The following is a 25,978-nucleotide window of genomic DNA, read 5'->3' on the forward strand; positions in this document are numbered from 1 at the left end:
AAAAAAACCTACGAACACATTGCACATTGTAACTTGATATTTTGTATATTTTTTTACAGCGTATATCTATTTTTCATCCATATTTAATGTCAATTTTGCAATATTTTAATCACTTGAATAGTTGCATTTTATGCTCCTTGTCTATCTTCTTTAACTGTGTTTATGCACCATATTTTATGCACTAAGAAGGTTTCTCTTTTCTCTCATTCCCCTCCTCGACTGCTGTCATCCTGTCTTAGTCCCGCCCACAGGAGATGCGAGCGGAGGAGTCGAGGAGGGGAACCGAGGAGAGAGGAGGGGAAGCAGCAGGCATTTAGAGAAATGAGGAACCTTCCAAGGCTCCTATATGTAAACCTACTTTGGCAATACACCTTATTTGCGACTCTTTTATGTTGAAGGCCTTTGCCGGATATCCGGGTCCGTTGGCTGCTGCTCAACCTGTTTGTTGATCGAGAGGCGTTATTAACAACCGGAGTTTTATTATAAGCCGGGTTCATTTCTCTGGGGATTATAAGCGTCTCTTCCCCGGAGGAGGTGTCTCTTCCCCGGCAGAAGATTCTCCCCCACAGAGAGAATGAATTAAACCCTTTATTTCGCGACAGGAAACTAAACAAGAGGCTTTTTTTTTTTCCTCCTCCAGATGTAGCATGTCAGCTAGCATGTTAGCTTGTTCAAACTGCCAGATATTATGACGTGTTAGCGAGGGAGAAGCAGCTCTGGTTCTTGTTTAGTGACGTGTCAGGTTTATTCTCCCCGGTTTTGAGGCCTCATCGACGGGGGAAATGGCCGGAAACCCCCGCAGAGGAGCCGGATTTATCGGGCTGATGAAGGACGCTTTTCAGCCGCAGCAGCCTCTGCAACAGCCCGCAGTGGTGGAGAAGAAGATGGTGGAGAAGTGTTGGAAACTCATGGATAAGGTACTGGGAATATATCATGTGAGAGGTGATGGAAATGTATGTATAAGATACTGGGAATATATAATGTTAAAACTGCTGGAAACTAATGGTTAAGGTACAGGGATACTGGGTATATGATGTTAAAAATCCTGGCAGATACTGGCAATACTGTGAATATATTATGTTGGAGGTGATGGACTCAGGGTTAAGGTACTGGGAGTATAATATGTTAGAAGTACTGGAAACTATTGGTTAAAGTGGACCTATCATGCTGATACTGGGAATATAATGTTGGAAACTAGTGGATAATGTACTGGGAATACTGTGAATATAATGTTAGAGGTGATGGAAACTCATGGATCAGAACATCATGGATTTATGGATCAATAAAGTACTTATTATCTTATCTTTTTTATTATGAGGTACTGGGAATATAAAGGTACTGGTAATACAATATTAGAAGGGCTGGATACTCGTGGTTAAGGTACTGGGAATACAGTACTGGGAAAAACACTAAACATGGAGGTTTTTATCATTATTATGGATGGACACATGCACCGAGTCTTCAGGTCTCCTTAGGTCAAAGTAGAAACACTACACTTACAACTCACTCAGTCACTCATGAACAAGGCACCGCAAATAATGCTCCAATAAAGCCTAAACATGGTGGAAGTGAGTGACAGGGTGAGCTGCTGTGAGGGACAAACACAGAGAGCATCCCAACACGCAGCCAAGGTGTTCACTGTAAAGCAGGTCAATCTACAGATCACATATAACATCAACAATAATATAAACGGTACAGAAATGTTAATATGTAAAGTAACCCCAGCTGTCAGATACTTAAATACATGAGTAAATATATACTTGGTGTTGATGTTATAAAAGACATGGAAGTGAAAACGGGTGTAAGGTCAGTTATCAGTTGTTTTGCAGCAGAAACAAAGTTAACTTCCTTCTTCTTTATGTCTGTATGAGCAAACACATGTTTGAAGCGGCCGGGTTCATGTAGAAGAGTAAAGAATGACATTTAAACTACTTGGTTAAAATCCACCACTGCTGATCAGACTCATCTATTTAAATAACGCCAACGTGACGTTTAATAGTTCTAATTAATGCAAACATTCGCTGCTTTTCTTTCCTCCTACTTCCTCTTACTGTTTCCACCAAGCTTACTTAAACCTGACTCTGATATCTCTGCATATTTGTTTGCATTATTTCTGTATGAAAAGAGATAAAACCCCTTAAATTGGAGTTCTATAATGTCCCTTAATCATTACTTAAGTGGGGTCCTGTATAGTGAATTAGCCACGTAGCATTAAACTAAAATCTACCATCCATGTCCTGTTTGTGATCTGACGATGATATTCCCTGAACATCATTAAGCTTGTAAGTGTATATTTATCTGACTACTTGTACACACATTAAGACATATCACAGCGTAAAAGAGAGTGGATTATATTTAATAAACATTGTATTATATTTCAGAGTCAAAATAACGTTGCTTTATTTCAAACATAAAATAGAAATATCGACATAATCAGAGAAGTTAAAGTGAAATATTAAATGATGTATATATTTCAATATATACAGAAGTGTGTAATACTATTTTAAATTATATTAATACTGAAGAATAGATGATTGCTTTGAATATACAGTGTAAGTATTAATGCCAAACAGATGTGAAGAATGCACGTTGAATAGGTCGGATTAATGAATTGATCTTGTTCAATTCAGATATACTGCGTGTTTTATTTGCCATTTTAGTTTTAATAATATACTTTTAAGCCGTTTGAAAATATGTTATTTATTCGCTCCTTTTTATTTTTACCGCTTACTTCCTCTTACTGTGTTAATGTATTCACCATTATAAACCAAACGTATAAGAGTGTGTGTGTCTGTCAGTCAGTGTGTGTGTGTGTGTCTGTCAGTGTGTGTGTCTGTCTGTCAGTCAGTGTGTGTGTCTGTCTGTCTGTGTGTGTGTGTGTGTGTCTGTCTGTCTGTCTGTCTGTCTGTCAGTCAGTGTGTCTGTCTGTCAGTGTGTGTGTGTGTCTGTAAGTCTGTGTGTGTGTGTGTGTGTGTGTGTGTGTGTCTGTAAGTCTGTGTGTCTGTAAGTCTGTGTGTGTGTGTGTGTGTGTGTGTCTGTAAGTCAGTGTGTGTGTGTGTCTGTCTGTCTGTCTGTCTGTCTGTCTGTCAGTGTGTGTGTGTGTGTCTGTAAGTCTGTGTGTGAGTCTGTGTGTGTGTGTGTGTCTGTAAGTCTGTGTGTGTGTGTGTGTGTGTGGCTGTCTGTCTGTCTGTCAGTGTGTGTGTGTGTGTGTGTCTGTAAGTCAGTGTGTGTGTGTGTGTCTGTCTGTCTGTCTGTCTGTCTGTCTGTCTGTCTGTCTGTCTGTCAGTGTGTGTGTGTGTGTCTGTAAGTCTGTGTGTGTGTGAGTCTGTGTGTGTGTGTCTGTAAGTCTGTGTGTGTGTGTGTGTGTGTGGCTGTCTGTCTGTCTGTCTGTAAGTCTGTGTGTGTGTCTGTGTGTGTGTGTGTGTCTATAAGTCAGTGTGTGTGTGTGTGTGTGTGTTTCCATTGCCGCCTGTCACTTTTATTTATCGTCTCCTCGATCTAATCTGATCAGACAGGAGAGGACAAGAAGATGAAGAGAGTTTAAAAGATGCATTCAGAAGGACTGGAGGAAACGAGAGGCGGTTATCAGATCAGACGGAGTTTAAAATAACATACACAAGCTAGTAAAACACACACAAAGAATCCACACACTGATTCTAGCCTCTGCAGACCATTGACATGCACTAAGTGGTGTAGAAACTCAGTGCCTAACTATGTTGTGCAGAGATGTGGTTGTAAAGCTTCATTTACACCTGCAGTGTGATCATGTGGCGTTCACTGACCCCCTTTACTGTGGGACGTATTCAAACTGTTTGTTTTTGTAAATCCTCCAGTCATAGGCTTCCTCTTAGCGCGTAAAGTTCAGTTTGACTGCAGTGTTTATTACCATGCATTAAATATGGATTAGATAGATTATATTCAAACAGTTGTGTAATCGTTGCATACATTTGTTTTAAATCCAAGAATATTCTTCTTATCATGTCGTTTTCCAGACCCCATCTCCTCCACTCAGTTCCCTTTAGTCCCTGAAGCAAACAAGACATGTTATAAAATGTCACGTTGTAAAGCAAACATGAACACGCCTCTTTTTATTTAAACAGCACCTCTAACAACCAGGAAAGTGCTTTATAAAAACATCCTTTAAAGGTCACCTATCGTGCTATCTGTAGGCAACAGCACAGGTCTCAGATATATACAAATATATAAAAAACATGTCTATGAAGTGTTTTGCTCCAAACACCAAACAGATCATTCTAGCCATGCCTCATATCCCTCTATTCCACTTCCTGTTTCTAAAGAGCTGATTTGGGGATAAAGCTTTAAAGAGGAGGGGGCTGAGCTCATGCGGGACCCGGCAGCTACTGTCTAAACTAAATGCTGCCGTGATGAAACGCCATATCATGGATTATCAAGGGTTCTCTCTGAAACAGTAAGACAGGGGTAGACATTAAGGGTAAAAAGCCGCTGGCCCCACCATTGTACCCCGGAGCATTCGTCCAAAATAAATCGACTAATAATGAAGAAAATTAACACATTTGTTGCAATAGTAATTTATGCACTAACTACATTATTACAACATTTGAACAATCAGTTCTTCCTCATTTTCCTCAATTGTTTATATTTGGTTTATTAAAATAATTATATTGTGGTCATTGTTAAAAAATGTCTGCTATTATTATGAGTATTATTATTTGTATAATGCACTTTCTGCCTTCCTGTCATTAGGAGTTAGACATGTAATGACTATGTAATTGATTAGATTAGAACCTTCATTAAACTGCTGGGACATTTCGCCAATACCTTTATATTGTCTACTCTTCACTAGGGATGGGTATCGTTTGAAATGTATCGATTCCGATTTCGATTCCGGTTCTGCTTATCGATTCCGGTTCTTATCGATTCCCCGTTTCGATTCCAAAATTGTAAAATAAAGAGGTCAAACGTTTAGATAACAAAAATATATTTATTCTTAAAAGCTTTAACTGAAATTGTTACTAAAAAATATACATGCAATACAAATGTATTGCACAATAGCTGTGCTTTATTTTAACTGAGCTCCTATGCCTGTGGCAAGCTATTAACAGGCATTACACTTTGCCTTTTCTTTTTTAGTGTAGTGGAGCCTCACTTCAGAGTGTTTACCGCGACCTATCTTTGGTGTTATGAAGTGACTGAGCTCGTGAAATGTCTACGGGAGGGCGGGGAAGCATCGCTGCGGGGCAACTGTGGACCTCTGTCGCCTGTCAGCGCAATTTATATGATGCCGTTTAAAAAAATGAAGGGGGGTGCCGGCCGTCAGCGTACCGAGCCGGCCGTCAACGGCCCGCTGACGACCGGCCGTTCTGTGATTCTCCAGGTCCGCCCTGTATTCCACCGGGTCACCGCAGCACCGCGGTGCAGACGGACCCGCTGGAATACAGGGTCTACCGCGTTTAGGAACCGTTAAGCAGAACCGAAATTGTGTATTTTGTATGGGTACCCGGTACCCGGCATTTTCTTATCGGTTCTCATCTGGAACCGAGTTTCGGTTCCCAACCCTACTCTTCACTCACTTGTCAGCATAGGTCGGCATTGATGTACAGATCCGACAGAAGACCTTGTTTATATTGCATCATATTGAGAGGTGCAGCCAGTGACGCGTCCTAAAACCAGGAAGTAAGCTGCTGGTTCCCTCCACAGAAAGCAATGGGATTTCTCCACAGGGTTTTGGAAAATAGCTGGAAATAAGGTCTGTGGAAAACTAACCTGTTTGATAAATGCACGTTTTGTTCAGCCGGATAATCTCCACATGTCTACCCTACTTTTATAGTTTTCTAATCGTAAATCTAATCGATAGATTATAAAAGGGTTTTAAGATGCGTCACTGCAGCCAACTCCATCGATCAAGGCAAGGCAAGTTTATTTATATAGCACTTTTCAACACAAGGCAATTCAAAGTGCTTTACAAAAAATGAAAGAGATTAAGAAAGATCAAGCTGAAACGTTCTCTCCCTCTTCTTCTCATGCTCCCTGTCACTCTCCTTTAACTCCTCCGGTGACTTTCTTTTATTTGAAGATCGTTTTTTGCCCGGCGCTTGGCCGGTTACCGCTGGTATTAAAAACATTTTGGCGAATGGTTAGGTGGCGCGATAGTCTGTAGTGAAGGAGCGCGCTCCCGCTCACGGGAGCCTGCTCGCGCTGCGATCCGCAGCAAACAGCTGTTTGCTTTTCACCCAACAATGACAAGCGACTCACGAAACGCTATGTTGTAGCGTTAATAAACGAAACAATTTAACTAAATTGCTAGTCAAAAACATTTTTTTTAAAACAATATTTACAGTGGCCCGAGCGGGCAAGTGGAAAGTACGTTATGCTGCCCGGGTGTCTAAATAGTGCTTCCGGGCCAGCGGGCCATTTATAATGTCGAGCCCTGAGTAAGAGCTCAAAGGCTTTCTCTCTTGTCGGTTATACCACAAGGTGAGTTCCTTTTTACTTCCTGCTTCTTCACACACATGCTCTCCAGTACAGGTTAGCTCTGAGTGTTAGCAATGCTAATGTAAACACCGACCATATTACGTCCAAAACAGTCGGGCATTGTTTCTGATAGCAACGTTTCTGATTGGGCCGTGGGTCCACATTTCAGATATTACGTCATATCGGACGCAAATCTGGATCAGCTCCGTTGTTTCCCCGTTTTTAGAGATTTGGGTACGGAGGAAAAGAGAGAGGGGTTTGTTTTCTGACGCTGCGTGAGTTCCCCGACACACTGGGGACACATGGTGATGTAGAGAAGACATCACAAAGTGCATTTTGCATGATAGGTCCCCTTTAACACATAGTACTAAAATCTCTTCAGGTTGAAAACGAAAAACACGCAAAAAAAACCCTGACTTGAGCAAAGGGAAATGCTGAGTCATGTTAATGCTAAAACACTACTGTTTATATTATAATAAACACATGTTACATTTGTGTTATGTATTGTACAATGTGCATATCTTTAATTTAACTTCTTATGTCAAAATAAATATTTAATATATTTTGTATTTGTATTTTCTTGTGTTTTTTATATTATTCCTCCTTTTTACTCTGGCCTTTAAAATAAAACATATTATTTATATTGGACATTTCTACTTTAATTTCTTATGGTCGTGTACTTATTATTTAGTACTTTTTTTATTGCACCTTTTTACTTTAACTTGTTATGATTTGAGGAATATTTGTATTTTATTTTTTTTTATTTTTTCTCCCATCTTCCTATATTTGCATAAATAGTTTTTAATTTGTATTTTATATTCAACACTTTCCCTTTAACTTCTTATGTTATTTAATTTTTCATTTAATTTTATTACAAAATGTAAGCGACTGTCCCGCGACCCACTTTCCCCCGGGGAATGATACATTTTTAATATTCATTTTTACATATTTATTGTTATTTACTGTAGTACAACGTGCACATTTATATTTCAACTTCTCTCTGTTTGTAAAAATCTTTTTAAGTTAATTTAATCTTTTAAATGGGGCAACTGTACTCTGGGTGTTTCTCAATGTCGAGGAAGGATGCTCCAGAGCCACTATTTTAAGGATGCTACGTCATCGAGTCCCACCGAAGGACTGCTCCAATGTCCAGCATACTTGGAATTCTACCGAGGCCGGCGTACTTCGCTGCGGGAAATTTCGAGGCTGCACATGTGTATCCTCCGCGGTCTTAAAATCCCCACAATGCTTTGCGCACGGACCAATCTCCAAAACCGTTGGCGGAAATCGCGCTCCATTTAAGGCGGGGCCTCGCATAGGACGCACACCTGTTAGCCTGTTCCACCATTCTTCGTTTTCCGAGGCTAGGAAGGATTCTTGCCTCGCTTCTGAAGGACCTGACTCGGAAGACATGTCCTACCAAGCAAGCGTCCTCGACATTGAGAAACATTACATTACATGTCACTTGTTAGTGGCTTTTATCGAAATAGACTTACATACTCAGTACTGTGGGCAATCCCCACAGGAGCAATTTGGGGTGAAGGGACTCAGGGACACAACGACATGCTGACTGCAGTGGGGTTTGAACCTGTGACCCCCTGGTCCCAACACTAACTCTCTCTCCTCTGGGATTAATACGTTATTCTGGATCTGTTTTGCTGTGCAGGTGGTGGGTTTAATTTAACTTGTAAAATACAGCAACTGTCCTGAAACCCATTATCCGGGATAAATAAATGTCCTGTTTCCCTTTACAGGTGGTGCGTCTGTGCCAGAACCCGAAGGTGGCGCTGAAGAACAGCCCGCCCTACATCCTGGACCTCCTGCCCGACACGTACCAGCACCTCCGCACCGTGCTGTCCCGATACGAGGGCAAGATGGAGGTCCTGGGGGAGAACGAGTACTTCAGGGTGGTGATGGAGAACCTGACCAACAAGACCAAGCAGACCATGAGCCTCTTCAAGGAGGCCAAGGAGAGGATGTACGAGGAGAACTCACAGCCAAGGTACTGTTGTTGTTGTTGTTATTATTATTAACAAGGAGAGGATGTAATTCATAGTTTCATTACCTCCCGCCTGGACTATTGTAACGGACTCCTGTCCGGGGTTCCCAGCAGAACCCTGAACCGGCTCCAGTACATCCAGAACTCAGCTGCCAGGGTCCTCACACGCACCGAGCCCTGGCAGCACATCACCCCCACTCTCTCCAACCTCCACTGGCTCCCGGTCAAGTCCCGCATCACCTACAAACTCCTCCTCCTCACCTCCAAGCCCCTCCACGCCCTCTCCCCTCAGTCCCTCACAGATCTCCTCCACCCCCCGTCCCGCACCCTTCCATCCTCAGACTCCGGCCTGCTCTCCATTCCACCTTCACACCTCCGCACCTTCGGGGGCCGTGCCTTCAGTGTCGCAACGCCCCTACTCTCAACATCTTCACATCAACCCTGAAAACTCATCTGTTCAACAAAGCCTTCCAACATCAACTCACTCCCCCCCCCCCCCCCCCCCCCACTTACACTTCCATTTCTGCCCCGTTTTATGTTTTATGTCTTGTCCTTATATGTTTCTTTGTAAAGCGACCTTGAGGTTATGAAAGGCACTATATAAATTCAAGTTATTATTTATTATTATGCACGAGGAGAACTCACAACCAAGGTATATTTATTATTATTATTTATTATTAATAAAAACAAGGAGAACTCACAGCCCAGTTCTTAAAATGATTCAAAATGAATTAGAAAATGACTCTTTATTTATAGATAAGTATCGGCTAATATGGTTTTTGCTAATTATACTATTATTTATATGTGTCTGTATTTAAACAGAAGCAAACATGTCTCATTTCTATATGACGCATTTCCTCCTTCATGCACCACCTACTAATCTAAACATTGAGGTTTCTGAAACCGTTCCGTGCTCAGATGAGATCAGTGACGTGTGCACAAACTGAAGAAAACAACTGAAATGTTTCTGATAAATGATGAAACTTTCGCAATCAGACCCACTTCCTTTTTCTCAGAAAGTCTTCAGTCAGCAGATCTCCTTCCTTCCTCTGATTTCATTTCCTCAAGAAACACTATTTTAAGATTCACTAATAAATCCGTCCTCAACCAGAGGGGAAGAAGTACTCAGATCTTTGAGTAGAAGTACTCAGATCTTTGAGTAGAAGTAGAAGTACTCAGATCTTGTTCTTGAGTAAAAGTAGAATAAATCAATGTTTATTTATAGCCCAATATCACAAATGTTACATTTGTCTCAGTGGACTTCACAGTTTGTACAGAATATCAGTATGACAATACGACACCCTCTGTCCTCAGACCCTCTGTCCTTAGACCCTCTGTCCTTAGACCCTCTGTCCTTAGACCCTCACATATTACATTACATTGCATTTAGCTGACGCTTTTATCCAAAGCGACTTACAATAAGTACATTCGACCAGGAAGACACAACCTTGAAGAGAACAGAATCATATAAGTACATCAGGTTTCATAGAGCAAAAACATTTCAAGTGCTACTCAACTGGCTTTAGGTAATCCAGTCCTTTATTAGTATATAAGTGCTTCGTTAATAGTTCTAACGCTCGAAGTGGAGTCGAAAGAGATGAGTTTTCAGTCTGCGCCGGAAGGTGTGTAAGCTATCTGCCGTCCTGATGTCAATGGGGAGCTCATTCCACCATCTTGGAGCCAGGACAGCAAACCCACGTGTTTTTGCTGATGGGAACTTGGGTCCCCCTCGCAGCGAGGGTGCAGCGAGTCGTTTGGCTGATGCAGAGCGTAGTGCACGCGCTGGGGTGTACGGTTTAACCATGTCCTGGATGTAGGAAGGGCCAGATCCATTCGCAGCATGGTAAGCAAGTACCAGTGTCTTGAAGTGGATTCTAGCAGTTACCGGAAGCCAGTGAAGGGAGCGGAGGAGCGGAGTGGTGTGGGAACATTTAGGAAGGTTGAAGACCAGACGAGCCGCTGCATTCTGGGTGAGCTGCAGAGGTCGGATGGCACATGCAGGTAGACCAGCCAGGAGGCAGTTGCAGTAGTCTAGGCGTGAGATATGGGCTCAGAACAGTCTCATAATACACACATGCACACAGAAGGATTCACACTTGTATTTCCGGATCCACACTTGTGTTTTTCAAAGCACACACAAATGTATTCCGTTTCATATAAATGTAAATAAAATCCAAATACAGAAAAAAGTTTTACATGTGTATTTTTGATCCTCACATATTTGTTTTCTGTGTAAATCCCCTGCACCTGCAAACACAACCCGCTCTCTGTGCACGGATCGCTTTGCATTCGTGTGTGGGTTTTTTGAGACTCCCCTGACGGTCAGCCGATTCGTACTTGTAATTATTTCTATCTATAGCCAATCAGATGTCTCCTCAATTCTAAGCCAATCACATGAGCGCGCCCCCACGAGGGTAGATTTCTTGCGTTCGCATGGAGCCTGCCTGCAGGCGCTAATCTCAGGACACCCTCCACTCTCAGTACAGCGCCACTTTCCGAACAGGAAATGCACGCAAATACAAGCCTTTATATTATTAAGGTACAGCGCCACTTTCCAAACCATTGATGAATGCTTGTGTACACAAACGGCAGGCAAACCCGTTTTAAATGTGTGTTTCCTGTGTGGCGAATACAGCTGCTTTATTTATGTCTGTATGAAGTTGTTGTGAGTGTGGAGGGAGCAGCTACAGGTTAGCTTAGCCTACTCGATCAGTGCACTACGAAGCCAGTGCTAGACAGTGACCTCAGGGGGGAGCCCCGCCGGTCATTATTGGCCGATATTCACTCTTAATAGTTTGATCGGTGCTCTCTATAAAGGCCGATCAGGAGAGCTGGATCTGATCAATATGGACATAAACGCGAGTGAAGTGTAACGTAACCGGACGCGAGAGAGAGATCAGATCAGCTGCTGAGTCTGATGGAGACACGCAGCTCTGCATGATCACCTGATGCTCCGCCCTCTGTTTAGCGAGCTGACCGGACTGCGCAAAATGCATATATGAAGTAATCTTACCCTCGTGTGGGCGCGCTCATGTGATTGGCTTAGAATGAAGGAGACATCTGATTGGCTATAGATAGAAAAATTACAAGTACGAATCGGCTGACCGTCAGGGGAGTCTCATAAAACCCACACACGAATGCACAGCGATCCGTGCACAGAAAGCTGTTTGTGTTTGCATGTTCAGGAGATTCAAACAGGAAACTAATAAGTGAGGATCAAAAATACACATGTAAAACTTTTTTCTGTATTTGGATTTTATTTACATGGATATGAAACGGAATACATTTGTGTGTGCTTTGAAAAACACAAGTATGGACCCGGAAATACAAGTTTGAATCCTTCTGTGTGCATGTGTGTATTATGAGACTGTTCTGAGCCCATACTCACATCGTACAAGGAAACACTTCCGGAGAAAACCCACAGTTTAAAGGGAACATGGGAGAAACCTCAGGGAGAGCAACAGAGGAGGGATCCCTCTCCCAGGACGGACAGACGTGCAATAGATGCCGTGTGTAAATTGAAGAGATAATACATTTACATCATATAGACCGAATATTAGGAAATGCATGTGTCTGTAAGAAGAAGATGAATCCACGAGGATGTCAACAATCCTGTGGGAGCCATCAGGGAAGTAGTATGATTAGAGTCAGGCAGGACCACAGAGACAGGTTCAGCCACGACTCAAAGTCCAGGACTCAGATCCAGAACTCAGGATAGAGGATCCAGGACACACGACCACAGCAACAGGATTAGCCTCGACTCAGGATCCCGGCGTATATATGGACACATTTGGGGGAAGCTGGGTTAATCAGAGAAGTACTCAGGTCTTGTACTTGAGTACCAGAGTGTAGGAATACTCTGTTTCAGTAAAAGTCCTGCATTCAAAATGTTCCTCAAGTAAAAGTACCTGAGTTAATGTACTTAGTTACTTCCCTGCTCTGACCACAGCTCTACAGAGTTCTGTCAGTGATGAAGTGTATTTTTTAACACATATCTGTTTCCTTTCGTCTCTCAGGAGGAACCTCACCAAACTGTCTCTGATCTTCAGCCACATGCTGGCCGAGCTCAAAGCCATCTTTCCTAACGGATTATTCCAGGGAGACAACTTCCGGATCACCAAAGCCGACGCTGCCGAGTTCTGGAGGAGATCCTTCGGAGACAAGTCAGTTTTATTGTCATTGCTCCACATTTAAAAAAGCAATCCTGAGTGTGCTTTTTCACATATTAAACAATAACAATTACTTTAAAGGGGACCTATCATGCAAAATGCACTTTGTGATGTCTGTTATACATAAACATGTGTCCCCGGTGTGTCGGGGAACTCACGCAGCGTCAGAGAATAAAACCCTCTCTCTTTTCCTCCGAACCCAAATCTCTAAAAACGGGGAACAACGGAGCTGATCCAGATTTGCGTCCGATATGACGTAATATCTGAAATGTGGACCCACGGCCCAATCAGAAACGTTGCTATCAGAAACAATGCCCGACTGTTTTGGACGTAATATGGTCGGTGTTTACATTAGCATCGCTAACACTCAGAGCTAACCTGTACTGGAGAGCATGTGTGTGAAGAAGCAGGAAGTAAAAAGGAACTCACCTTGTGGTATAACCGGCAAGAGAGAAAGCCTTTGAGCTCCATACTGTTTCAGAGAGAATCCTTGATAACCCATGATATGGCGTTTCATCACGGCAGCATTTAGTTTAGACAGTAGCTGCCGGGTCCCGCATGAGCTCAGCCCCCTCATTTTTAAAAAAAAATCTGCACTTTAGAAACAGGAAGTGAAATAGAGGGATATGAGGCATGGCTAGAATGGGTGATCTGTTTGGTATTTTGAGCAAAACACTTCATAGACATGTTTTTTATATATTTGTATATATCAGAGACCTGTGCTATTGCCTAAATATAGCATGATAGGTGAGCTTTAAGTTGGCGTTTTAACTCTGGGAGGTCGATTAGAGTTTTTCTTACTCTTACAAGGATATCTCCAGAACGGAATATCAGTTAGTTTTATCGTCAAAGGCTTAATAAAGCTCAGCTCCAGACCTTTTTAAACACTTTGCAAGGCGTTCGTACCAATTTCAGAAGATTTACAAGCTGTCCTAGGAAAACAGAGGCTTCATGAAGCTTATAAACAGACAATGGATGTTACTGGATGTATTTTATGATTATTTATCCGTGTTGAAAGCAGTGTTAGGCGTTAGATAAAGAGTTTAGATATCATCTTCAATCCCATGATGCATTGCATCTGACGAATCAGGTTTTTTTTCTGATGCAATGATTGTTGAAATATTTATTCAGAGGTGCGCTGTCTGGAGACAGATGGACAAACAGCTGATTTTGCGACATTGTTTATTTCATTTTTACTTAAAACATATGGTGCAAGATGCAGATATAGTTCAGGGGAAACCCTCACACACTTATTTTGCAAAGTAAACATGATTAATAAAACAGAACTGATCAAGCTCAGGATTTGCTGAAGGGCACCACGGCAGGGCAGGAGGTGAACTGGGACCTCTCCAAGTAGCAGTCCACACTCCATATTTAGGTCTGGTCGGGGACTTGAACCAGCAACCCTACGGCTCACAGTCCAAGCCCCTACCGACTGAGCCACTATAATAACATAACTGGTACGCGTGCGCGGCAAACATCTGAAATGCGTACCGTCACTTGTGTTACCCGCGCACACACTGGAGAACTGCGCAAAATCAGCTCGCAGCTCACTAGCACCCACATAACTTTGCGTGGGGCCACAAGTTGGAGTAGCAAACACTGTCTCCTGGTACTCATCTGAGTACCTCACTAAGAAAGTTATATGCACCCCTGATAATAGACCAACATACAACTACTAAAGAAATGTAAAGCACAGGATGTATACATTAAAAAGTGGGAAACGTAGTTAACAATTTTAATCCAATGAGGTCAAGTTTGAGTAAAATGTGTACAAATTGTTCAGGGTTTTTTTAAGGGACATTGTAATTTAAAGGGGACCTGTCATGCAAAATGCACTTTGTGATGTCTTCTCTACATCAATATGTGTCCCCGGTGTCAGGAGACTCACAAAGTGTCAGAAAATAAAACCCTCTCTCTTTTCCTCCGTACCCACATCTCTAAAAACGAGAGCTGATCCAGATTTGAAAATAAACTTAAAGCACAGGATGTATGCATTAAAAAGTGGGAAAAGCAGTTGTTAATAACCATTTTAATGCAATGAGGTCAAGTTTGAGTAAAATGTGTACAAATTGTTCAGGGTTTTTTAACGGAAAGCTTAATTTAACTTGTTACCTGCTGTCTGATCGCTTTAACTTTTCGATGCATGGTATTCAGACTGTAATGATAAATTCCTACTGACCCTGAACCCCCCTCTGATGTCCTTCAGGACCATCGTTCCCTGGAGGACGTTTCGGCAGGCGCTCCACGAGTTTCACCCCATCAGCTCGGGGTTGGAGGCGATGGCTCTGAAGTCCACTATCGATCTGACGTGCAACGACTACATCTCCGTGTTCGAGTTCGACATCTTCACACGCCTCTTCCAGGTAAACACTTTGAACCCCTCACTGACAATCTGTAAAAAATGTTTATCTATTTCAGCACTGAATCCATTCTTCCTGTCACATTTATACATGTTTACGTTTTTTGAAATGACTAAATTGGTAGACTTCTGGACATCCTAAAATAGGAATTGGGCATTATAGCTTTTCTGTGTGTGTGTGTGTGTGTGTGTGTGTGTGTGTGTGTAGCCATGGTCGTCTCTTTTGAGGAACTGGAACAGTCTGGCAGTCACTCACCCCGGGTACATGGCCTTCTTGACGTACGACGAGGTGAAGGCTCGTCTGCACAGATTCATACACAAACCCGGCAGGTGAGAAACAAAAATAATATTCTATTATTACGACATAAAACACGTGAGTAAATACCCCACTGGTGACTTTAAAAACTGTGGTTGCTAACAAGTGTCTAAATGAGATGGCTGAACGTCATCACGCCCAACATTAGCCTTTAGCTTAGCGGTAGGGACGTGAAGTCATGTGACCGTGCTGTAGTTCCTTTATAGCCCAACATTAGCCTTTAGCTTACAGGTGGAGACGTGAAGTCATGTGACCGTGCTGTAGTTCCTTTATAGCCCAACATTAGCCTTTAGCTTACAGGTGGAGACGTGAAGTCATGTGACCGTGCTGTAGTTCCTTTATAGCCCAACATTAGCCGCCTTTAGCTTAGCGGTGGTGACGTGAAGTCATGTGACCGAGCTGTAGTTCCTTTATAGCCCAACATTAGCCGCCTTTAGCTTAGCGGTGGTGACGTGAAGTCATGTGACCGTGCTGTAGTTCCTTTATAGCCCAACATTAGCAACCTTAAGCTTAGCGGTGGTGACGTGAAGTCATGTGACCGTGCTGTAGTTCCTTTATAGCCCAACATTAGCCACCTTTAGCTTAGCGGTGGTGACGTGAAGTCATGTGACCGTGCTGAAGTTCCTTTATAGCCCAACATTAGCCGCCTTTAGCTTAGCGGTGGTGACGTGAAGTCATGTGACCGTGCTGTCATTCCTTTATAGCCCAACATTAGCCACCTTTAGCTTAGCGGTGGTGACGTGAAGTCATGTGACCGTGCTGTAGTTCCTTTATAGCCCAACATTAGCTACCTTTAGCTTAGCGGTGGTGATGTGAAGTCATGTGACCATGCTGTAGTTCCTTTATAGCCCAACATTAGCCACCTTTAGCTTAGCGGTGGTGACGTGAAGTCATGTGACCGTGCTGTAGTTCCTTTATAGCCCAACATTAGCTACCTTTAGCTTAGCGGTGGTGATGTGAAGTCATGTGACCGTGCTGTAGTTCCTTTATAGCCCAACATTAGCTACCTTTAGCTTAGCGGTGGTGACGTGAAGTCATGTGACCGTGCTGTAGTTCCTTCATAGCCCAACATTAGCCGCCTTTAGCTTAGCGGTGGTGATGTGAAGTCATGTGACCGTGCTGTAGTTCCTTTATAGCCCAACATTAGCCGCCTTTAGCTTAGCGGTGGTGACGTGAAGTCATGTGACCGTGCTGTAGTTCCTTTATAGCCCAACATTAGCTTTTTACTTCAGAAATCACAACGTGGTGTTAATATCTGGAGATTATCCTGCTGATCTTAACTTGTAGGTATGTTTGTAATGTGTTTTTCTCGATCGTCTCCTCCCTCAGCTACATCTTCAGGCTGAGCTGCACTCGGCTCGGTCAGTGGGCGATCGGCTACGTAACGGCGGACGGGAACATCCTGCAGACGATCCCTCACAACAAACCCCTGTTCCAGGCCCTCATCGACGGATACAGAGAGGGATTGTGAGTCCGACTGCAGCACAGAGACAATTTAGCAAGTCTCACATTATAGGATACATCAGTACACTAATGATGGGTCCAAACATATATGAGAGTGCCACAATGACTCCGGAAAGCTGTGTTGTTTGTTAATATCTTAGAGAATCCCGCAGATGAAACTTTACCAGAAAAACAAATTGAATATTCTGCACGAGGGAAAACTCTCTGACGTTAAAGCGATGAATGCATGTTAAAAATAATAAGAATTAAACTTAAAAAGGGGAAGGTTTGTCAGGGAACAACATCAAGGTTAGATTAAACTGGAAATGCCACGTGCGCAGTTTTGTGAGTACTCTTAATCCGATTGCAAAGTATTATTTGATGATGTCATCCTCTACAGATGTAATGCATATGGTGTTAGAGGGTTTATCCAGCTTTGCAAAGGGAAGTAATGTGGGCCTTAAAGAAAACAGACCTTTAACTATTAGATTTGTCTTGCAAATGAAGAACTGAGTATTCTGAAATGCTTCTCTCAGCTTTACATATATAATATATTATATACAGTATATATTTTATGTATTTTATATATTTGTGTGTGTTCTCCAGCTATCTGTTCCCCGACGGTCGAGCTCAGAACCCGGACCTGACGGGTCTCTGTGAGCCGTCTCCACAGGACCACATCAAAGTTACTCAGGTTTGTGGACCTTAACTAAGTACTTTACGTAAGTTCAATTTAAAGATCTTGTACTTTATGTTTAGTATTTCAATGTCCTTCTATTTTGAACTTCCACTGCTAATTTATGGAGCTTTTATTTTGAAAAGGATTTGTTAGGATACAGTTACTCTATGGAGCTTTTATTTTGAAAAACAAGCCTCCTCCTTAGCTTATTGTTAGGATACAGTAAGACTTGGAGCTTTTATTTTGAAAAAAAAAGCCTCCAGGATACAGTTACTCTTTGGTGCTCTAATTTTTTTTATATCATTTAAAGTTGAAGAGCTGTGCTGCTTTTAAAAAGAGGTATCATTGTGCTGAAATGTGCAACATCTGTATAGTAAATGTTAACAACCAATACTTTCAAAATAAAACGCCTCCTCTCCCTCTCCCTCTGCAGGAACAGTACGAGCTTTACTGTGAAATGGGTTCCACGTTCCAGCTCTGTAAGATCTGCGCAGAAAACGACAAGGACGTGAAGATTGAGCCGTGCAGACACTTGATGTGCACTTCCTGTCTCACCGCCTGGCAGGTGAGAAAACATTCAAGATTTCAAGGCTTTTATTGTCATTTGTACAAAGCTACAGTGTAGAGAGGGAACAAGTACACACATCCTTTACTCAAGTAGAAGTACACACATCCTTTACTCAAGTAGAAGTACACACATCCTTTACTCAAGTAGAAGTACAGATACTCGTGTTTAAAAATACTCTGGTGAAAGTAGAAGTACTGACTAAACTTCTTTACTCAAGTAAAAGTAAAGAGGCTTTGAAATGTACTTCAGTAAAAAGTACCCATAACTAGTAGGTGTTTTAAAGAGTACCTGACCTCCCTTTATATTAATAGAACAATAATGTCATTGTTAGCTAATGAATGTTTCCATGCTGAACAACGGCAACATGACAACGTTTCCATTGGTCCCTCTTCTTTAGAGAAGACCAGGAAATGATGGATACACGGATCGTGTTCAAATCAATAGGCACGCAATGACTCTAAAGAATAATGATCACGCATCAAACACACATTCAGACTAAAGGAACCAGCTGTTTGGAAAATGAGAGAAGTAGAAAGTACAAGTATTTGAGTTCAACATGTAAGAAGTAGAAAGTACAGGTATTTGAGTTCAACATGTAAGAAGTAGAAAGTACAGGTATTTGTGTTCAACATGTAAGAAGTAGAAAGTACAGGTATTTGTGTTCAACATGTAAGAAGTAGAAAGTACAGGTATTTGAGTTCAACATGTGAGAAGTAGAAAGTACAGGTATTTGAGTTCAACATGTAAGAAGTAGAAAGTACAGGTATTTGTGTTCAACATGTGAGAAGTAGAAAGTACAGGTATTTGAGTTCAACATGTAAGAAGTAGAAAGTACAGGTATTTGTGTTCAACATGTAAGAAGTAGAAAGTACAGGTATTTGTGTTCAACATGTAAGAAGTAGAAAGTACAGGTATTTGTGTTCAACATGTGAGAAGTAGAAAGTACAGGTATTTGAGTTCAACATGTAAGAAGTAGAAAGTACAGGTATTTGTGTTCAACATGTAAGAAGTAGAAAGTACAGGTATTTGAGTTCAACATGTAAGAAGTAGAAAGTACAGGTATTTGAGTTCAACATGAGAGAAGTAGAAAGTACAGGTATTTGAGTTCAACATGTAAGAAGTAGAAAGTACAGGTATTTGAGTTCAACATGAGAGAAGTAGAAAGTACAGGTATTTGAGTTCAACATGAGAGAAGTAGAAAGTACAGGTATTTGAGTTCAACATGTAAGAAGTAGAAAGTACAGGTATTTGTGTTCAACATGTAAGAAGTAGAAAGTACAGGTATTTGTGTTCAACATGTAAGAAGTAGAAAGTACAGGTATTTGAGTTCAACATGTAAGAAGTAGAAAGTACAGGTATTTGTGTTCAACATGTAAGAAGTAGAAAGTACAGGTATTTGTGTTCAACATGTAAGAAGTAGAAAGTACAGGTATTTGTGTTCAACATGTAAGAAGTAGAAAGTACAGGTATTTGTGTTCAACATGTAAGAAGTAGAAAGTACAGGTATTTGAGTTCAACATGTAAGAAGTAGAAAGTACAGGTATTTGAGTTCAACATGTGAGAAGTAGAAAGTACAGGTATTTGAGTTCAACATGTGAGAAGTAGAAAGTACAGGTATTTGTGTTCAACATGTAAGAAGTAGAAAGTACAGGTATTTGAGTTCAACATGTAAGAAGTAGAAAGTACAGGTATTTGAGTTCAACATGTGAGAAGTAGAAAGTACAGGTATTTGTGTTCAACATGTAAGAAGTAGAAAGTACAGGTATTTGAGTTCAACATGTAAGAAGTAGAAAGTACAGGTATTTGAGTTCAACATGTGAGAAGTAGAAAGTACAGGTATTTGAGTTCAACATGTAAGAAGTAGAAAGTACAGGTATTTGTGTTCAACATGTGAGAAGTAGAAAGTACAGGTATTTGTGTTCAACATGTAAGAAGTAGAAAGTACAGGTATTTGAGTTCAACATGTAAGAAGTAGAAAGTACAGGTATTTGAGTTCAACATGTGAGAAGTAGAAAGTACAGGTATTTGTGTTCAACATGTAAGAAGTAGAAAGTACAGGTATTTGTGTTCAACATGTAAGAAGTAGAAAGTACAGGTATTTGTGTTCAACATGTGAGAAGTAGAAAGTACAGGTATTTGAGTTCAACATGTGAGAAGTAGAAAGTACAGGTATTTGAGTTCAACATGTAAGAAGTAGAAAGTACAGGTATTTGAGTTCAACATGTAAGAAGTAGAAAGTACAGGTATTTGAGTTCAACATGTAAGAAGTAGAAAGTACAGGTATTTGTGTTCAACATGTAAGAAGTAGAAAGTACAGGTATTTGTGTTCAACATGTAAGAAGTAGAAAGTACAGGTATTTGAGTTCAACATGTGAGAAGTAGAAAGTACAGGTATTTGTGTTCAACATGTAAGAAGTAGAAAGTACAGGTATTTGTGTTCAACATGTAAGAAGTAGAAAGTACAGGTATTTGAGTTCAACATGTAAGAAGTAGAAAGTACAGGTATTTGAGTTCAACATGTAAGAAGTAGAAAGTACAGGTATTTGTGTTCAACATGTAAGAAGTCAAAGTAAAAAGTGGTCAGAAAAATAAGTAGTGGAGTAAAGTACTGATACCAGAAAAATGTACTTAAGTACAGTAACGAAGTATTTGTACTCCACTACTTCCCACCTCTGAAATATATCAATGACAATCTCACACACACACACACACACACACACACACACACACACACACACACACACACACACACACACACACACACACACACACACACACACACACACACACACCAAGGGCGCCGGAAGCGGGGGGGCCATTGGCCCCCCCCACTTTACGGCCCTGCCCCACATTTTCGCAGCAGCGGATGCCGCGGAACCCTGAACACATCCCGTTTCAATAATTCCCCTCTACTCTAAAGTCGCATCTAAAAAGAACGCCATCTGATCTAGCTGTGTATATTTTGTTATTGTTGATTGTTATATTCACTCTCATTAGCTACAGGCATTTTTGAAGCTTGTAAAGGGAAGAACACAGCTGGCCTCTCACTCACCACTCTGCTCTTCCACAGCGCCGCTCCCCCTCCCTCCACTGACATTATGAATGTAAGGCATAGTAATCATAGATAACACCGCAGGGTCCGTTACAGTTTGTTTTCATCTGATTTCAAACAAACAAAGTCTTGGCTTTCAGAATATTAAACTTGTTTCGGCAAATTCAGATGATAAATACAGCTTTGAAGCTTCGGCATAATTACAAGCGGAGAACGGAGTAACTTAACGTCACAGCAGGCGTAACAACAGCCGGGGTTTCTCCTGAAAGTTTTCCCCGGGAAACAAACGCAAAAATACACAAACACACACGTGGTACACACTCACACACTCTCGAGCTTCCCCCAGACCAGTAATCCAAACGAAAATATCTTCCCTCCGTACTACTTTGATCATTTGCTCCGCTAATAATCAATCAGATCGATCCAGAGAAGAGGAAACTTTAAGGCCTTTTTCTCAAAATGATGACTCGGTGACAGTCATTATATAATGTGACATATTTTGCTTAATATAGTACAAAAACAATCCTGATATCATTAGAAAGCTAGGAATCTCCTCTTTCCAACAGTGTATACAACTCAAAATGTGTCTTCGGATCAATGCGACTGATTTCGATGGAGCAGGTCACTTTGCATTAGGTAAAATACAGCAGGCAGACATAACAGGAAGAATATGTACATTTTAATCCAATCAAATAGGACATTGTCACACCATTCAAATGTATCCATGTACATTACAACCAATAACAAAGCTTAGATGTGTTTATTTGTTACGTTGTTTACGTTATGTGTTACGTTGTTCAGTGTGTGTCAGCCGTTAACCTAGATAGATAAACTTGCAAACATGTCAGAAGAACCGGCGCATAAGAAAACAAAATACAGTCAAACTAAGCTGAAATTCAACAACTTGAATGTCACATCCCTGACATCCACAACTCCGGAGCCTGGTCCTTCAACCACAGAACCACCTCCGGAGCCTGGTCCTTCAACCATAGAACCAGCTCCGGAGCCTGGTCCTTCAACCATAGAGCCAGCTCCGGAGCCTGGTCCTTCAACCATAGAGCCAGCTCCAGAGCCTGGTCCTTCAACCATAGAACTAGCTCCAGAGCCTGGTCCTTCAACCATAGAACCAACTCCAGAGCCTGGACCTTCAACCATAGAGCCAGCTCCAGAGCCTGGTCCTTCAACCATAGAACCAGCTCCAGAGCCTGGTCCTTCAACCATAGAACCAACTCCAGAGCCTGGACCTTCAACCATAGAGCCAGCTCCAGAGCCTGGTCCTTCAACCATAGAACCAGCTCCAGAGCCTGGTCCTTCAACCATAGAACCAACTCCAGAGCCTGGTCCTTCAACCATAGAACCAACTCCGGAGCCTGGTCCTTCAACCATAGAACCAACTCCGGAGCCTGGTCCTTCAACCATAGAACCAGCTCCGGAGCCTGGTCCTTCAACCATAGAACCAACTCCGGAGCCTGGTCCTTCAACCATAGAACCAACTCCGGAGCCTGGTCCTTCAACCATAGAACCAACTCCGGAGCCTGGTCCTTCAACCATAGAACCAACTCCGGAGCCTGGTCCTTCAACCATAGAACCAGCTCCAGAGCCTGGTCCTTCAACCATAGAACCAGCTCCGGAGCCTGGTCCTTCAACCATAGAGCCAGCTCCGGAGCCTGGTCCTTCAACCATAGAGCCAGCTCCGGAGCCTGGTCCTTCAACCATAGAACCAGCTCCAGAGCCTGGTCCTTCAACCATAGAACCAACTCCGGAGCCTGGTCCTTCAACCATAGAACCAGCTCCGGAGCCTGGTCCTTCAACCATAGAACCAGCTCCGGAGCCTGGTCCTTCAACCATAGAACCAGCTCCGGAGCCTGGTCCTTCAACCATAGAACCAACTCCGGAGCCTGGTCCTTCAACCATAGAACCAGCTCCAGAGCCTGGTCCTTCAACCATAGAACCAGCTCCGGAGCCTGGTCCTTCAACCATAGAACCAACTCCAGAGCCTGGTCCTTCAACCATAGAACCAGCGCAGCCAGATGAACCCCAGCAGCAGCTCTGCGGCCGCAGAGGCTGTCAAAACCGCCGCCGCCGGCATCGTTGAACCGAAACAGGCTGGTTCCGACTGCATGGAGGTTTGTTGTCGGGACATTGTGACGGGCCAATAAAAGCTTATTTGGGCAAAGAGAAGGTACTTCAATGCAGAATGGTACAAAAACAGAGAGTGGTTAATTATTTGCAAAACCACTAAACGAGCCTTCTGTGAAATATGCAGATGTGATGCTGTCAAACGGCTTGTAACTTTCTCCAAATGTGGAGATGACAGCTTTGTAAATACCGAGTTAATAACTGGAACTTTTCACAGAGCTGACTTCAGTCAAACACCAGTCAACATTCAGCTTGTCAAACAAGAGCGTAGCGGGAAACAAGAAGAGATGGAATGAGCAACTGCGCTGTCATGTGTGGGCTGGTCTGTATAGTTTAATGTACAGGAAAGGAGTGAGCAGAGGGTCGAGTTGTCCATTCTTGTTCTGTTTTCTCTGACTATCTTCCTCCTGAAGACCCTCTCAGACTTTCATTTGCTCGCGCTACTAAAGAGACACGTTACCATGGAAACCAAACAATGGTGTAGCTGTATTGAAGTCCGAGTGGAAACAGTAACATTTGGTGCGTTATGTTAGAATGAAACAAATCAGATTTAGTCAGAAATCGGGATAAATATGACCCCGGGAGGAAAACGGGAGTCTCCCGCGAAAATCGTGAGGGTTGGCAAGTAGGCTATGTCACATACACACGCACTTTTTGGCCCCCCCCACTTCTGAAATGAATCTGGCGCCGCTGACACACACACACACACACACACAGTAACACACACACACAGTATCACACACACACACAGTATCACACCCACACACAGTATCACACACACACACACACAGTATCACACACACACCTACACACACACACTGTATCACACACACACCTACACACACACTGTATCACACACACACACACACACACACACACACACTGTATCACACACACACACACACTGTATCACACACACACAGTATCACACACACACACACACTGTATCTCACACACACACACACACACACTGTATCACACACACACACACTGTATCACACACACACTCAGACACACACTGTATCACACACACACACACACTGTATCTCACACACACACACACACACACACTGTATCACACACACACACACTGTATCACACACACACTCAGACACACACTGTATCACACACTGTATCACACACACAATCACACACACTCAGACACACACAGTATCACACACACACACCTACCTACACACCTATACATACACACACACACACACACACACACTGTATCGCACACACACAGTATCCCACACACACACACAGTATCACACACACACACACAGTATCACACACACTATCACACACACACACTGTATCTCACACACACACACACACACAGTATCACACACAGTATCACACACACACACACACACACACACACACACACACACACACACACACACAGTATCCCACACACACACACACACACAGTATCACACACACACTCAGACACACACTGTATCACACACTGTATCACACACACACACACACACACACACACACACACACACACACACACACACACACAACAGTATCGCACACACTGTATCACACACACTACTAACCCCTTAAGGTAAGAGAAGTACTTTATTGATCCTAATTTGGGAAATGTTTGCGTTGCAGCATAAAAAGAGAGATTGAACATTAGAGAAATGAAAAGACTAGAAATAAACAATCCAAGATGTAAACGTCTCAAAGAGAAATAAGATGGCATTAATAAAGTAAAACATATACATGTAATAATACATTTATTTTGTAAGCGCTTTTACAGGTGCTCAAAGTGGCTTGACAGAGAGGTCAAACAAATACATAAAAGTCACATTAAAATCGCACATTTAAAGGCAGTTTGAAGAGGTGAGTTTTTGTATGTGGAAAATACAAATGTACAGAAAGAAAATATAAGCAGGATATCAGAATCCATTCATTTAGCAAGGAATGGATTATTATTAATACTAACTACTTCCTGTGTGTGTTTCAGGAGTCGGAGGGTCAGGGCTGTCCGTTCTGTCGCTGTGAGATCAAAGGAACGGAGCCCATCGTGGTCGACCCCTTCCACCCGAAGTCTGGCGGGGTTTCCTTCGCTGGTTTCCAGGGGTCCAGCAGAGCGGAGGCAGCGACCAATGAGGAGGAAGAAGACGACCGATTGGACGAACATCTCCTCATGAGCAGGCTGGCCTGCAGCAAGGTGGGAGGACAACACACACACATTCACACACACACATTCACACACTCATACACACACACAGAGACACACAAAGAGACACACAGTCATACACACACACACACACACACACACAGAGACACACAAAGAGACACACACACACACACACACACACACTAATGTTGATTATAATCACCTTGTCTGGTCATCTAGCTGCTGTGTTGACATTTAACCATATAACACCTCTAAATGTGTGTGTGTGTTTGCAGGTGGAGCGCCCCCCCTCTCCAGTGTCTCAGCTGCCTCCGGTGCCCCCCCGACTCGACCTCCTGCAGAGACCCTGCAGCTCTCAGGGAGCAACAGCCAAGGTGTGTGTGTGTGTGTGTGTGCTGTGTGTGTGTGTGTGTGTGTGTCGATGTTGTGTGTGTGTGTGTGTGTGTGTGTGTGTGTGTGTGTGTGTGTGTGTGTGTGTGTGTGTGTGTGTGTGTGTGTGTGTGTGTGTGTGTGTGTGTGTGTGTGTGTGTGTGTGTGTGTGTGTGTGGTGTGTGTGTGTGTGTGTGTGTGTGTGTGTGTGTGTGTGTGTGTGTGTGTGTGTGTGTGTTGTGTGTGTGTGTGTGTGTGTGTGTGTGTG

At 42.5% G+C, this 25,978-nt stretch overlaps 1 protein-coding gene across 1 annotated transcript; it reads left to right on the top strand.

Moving 5' to 3' along the window:
- Positions 1–231: 231 nt before the first annotated feature.
- On the top strand, positions 232–25,715 carry LOC117547104 (E3 ubiquitin-protein ligase CBL-like; the record flags this gene model as incomplete). Its single annotated transcript, XM_034217600.1, is given in 10 exon segments — positions 232–917; positions 8,208–8,455; positions 12,469–12,615; positions 14,831–14,987; positions 15,192–15,313; positions 16,629–16,766; positions 17,349–17,436; positions 17,855–17,986; positions 25,165–25,371; positions 25,617–25,715. Coding segments are annotated over 10 exon segments (1,473 nt in total), but the record flags the coding sequence as incomplete, so codon positions are not given.
- Positions 25,716–25,978: the final 263 nt, after the last annotated feature.

This window comes from Gymnodraco acuticeps, unplaced genomic scaffold (assembly GCF_902827175.1).
Source record: "Gymnodraco acuticeps unplaced genomic scaffold, fGymAcu1.1, whole genome shotgun sequence".
In the NCBI taxonomy this organism is placed as follows: Eukaryota; Metazoa; Chordata; class Actinopteri; order Perciformes; family Bathydraconidae; genus Gymnodraco; species Gymnodraco acuticeps.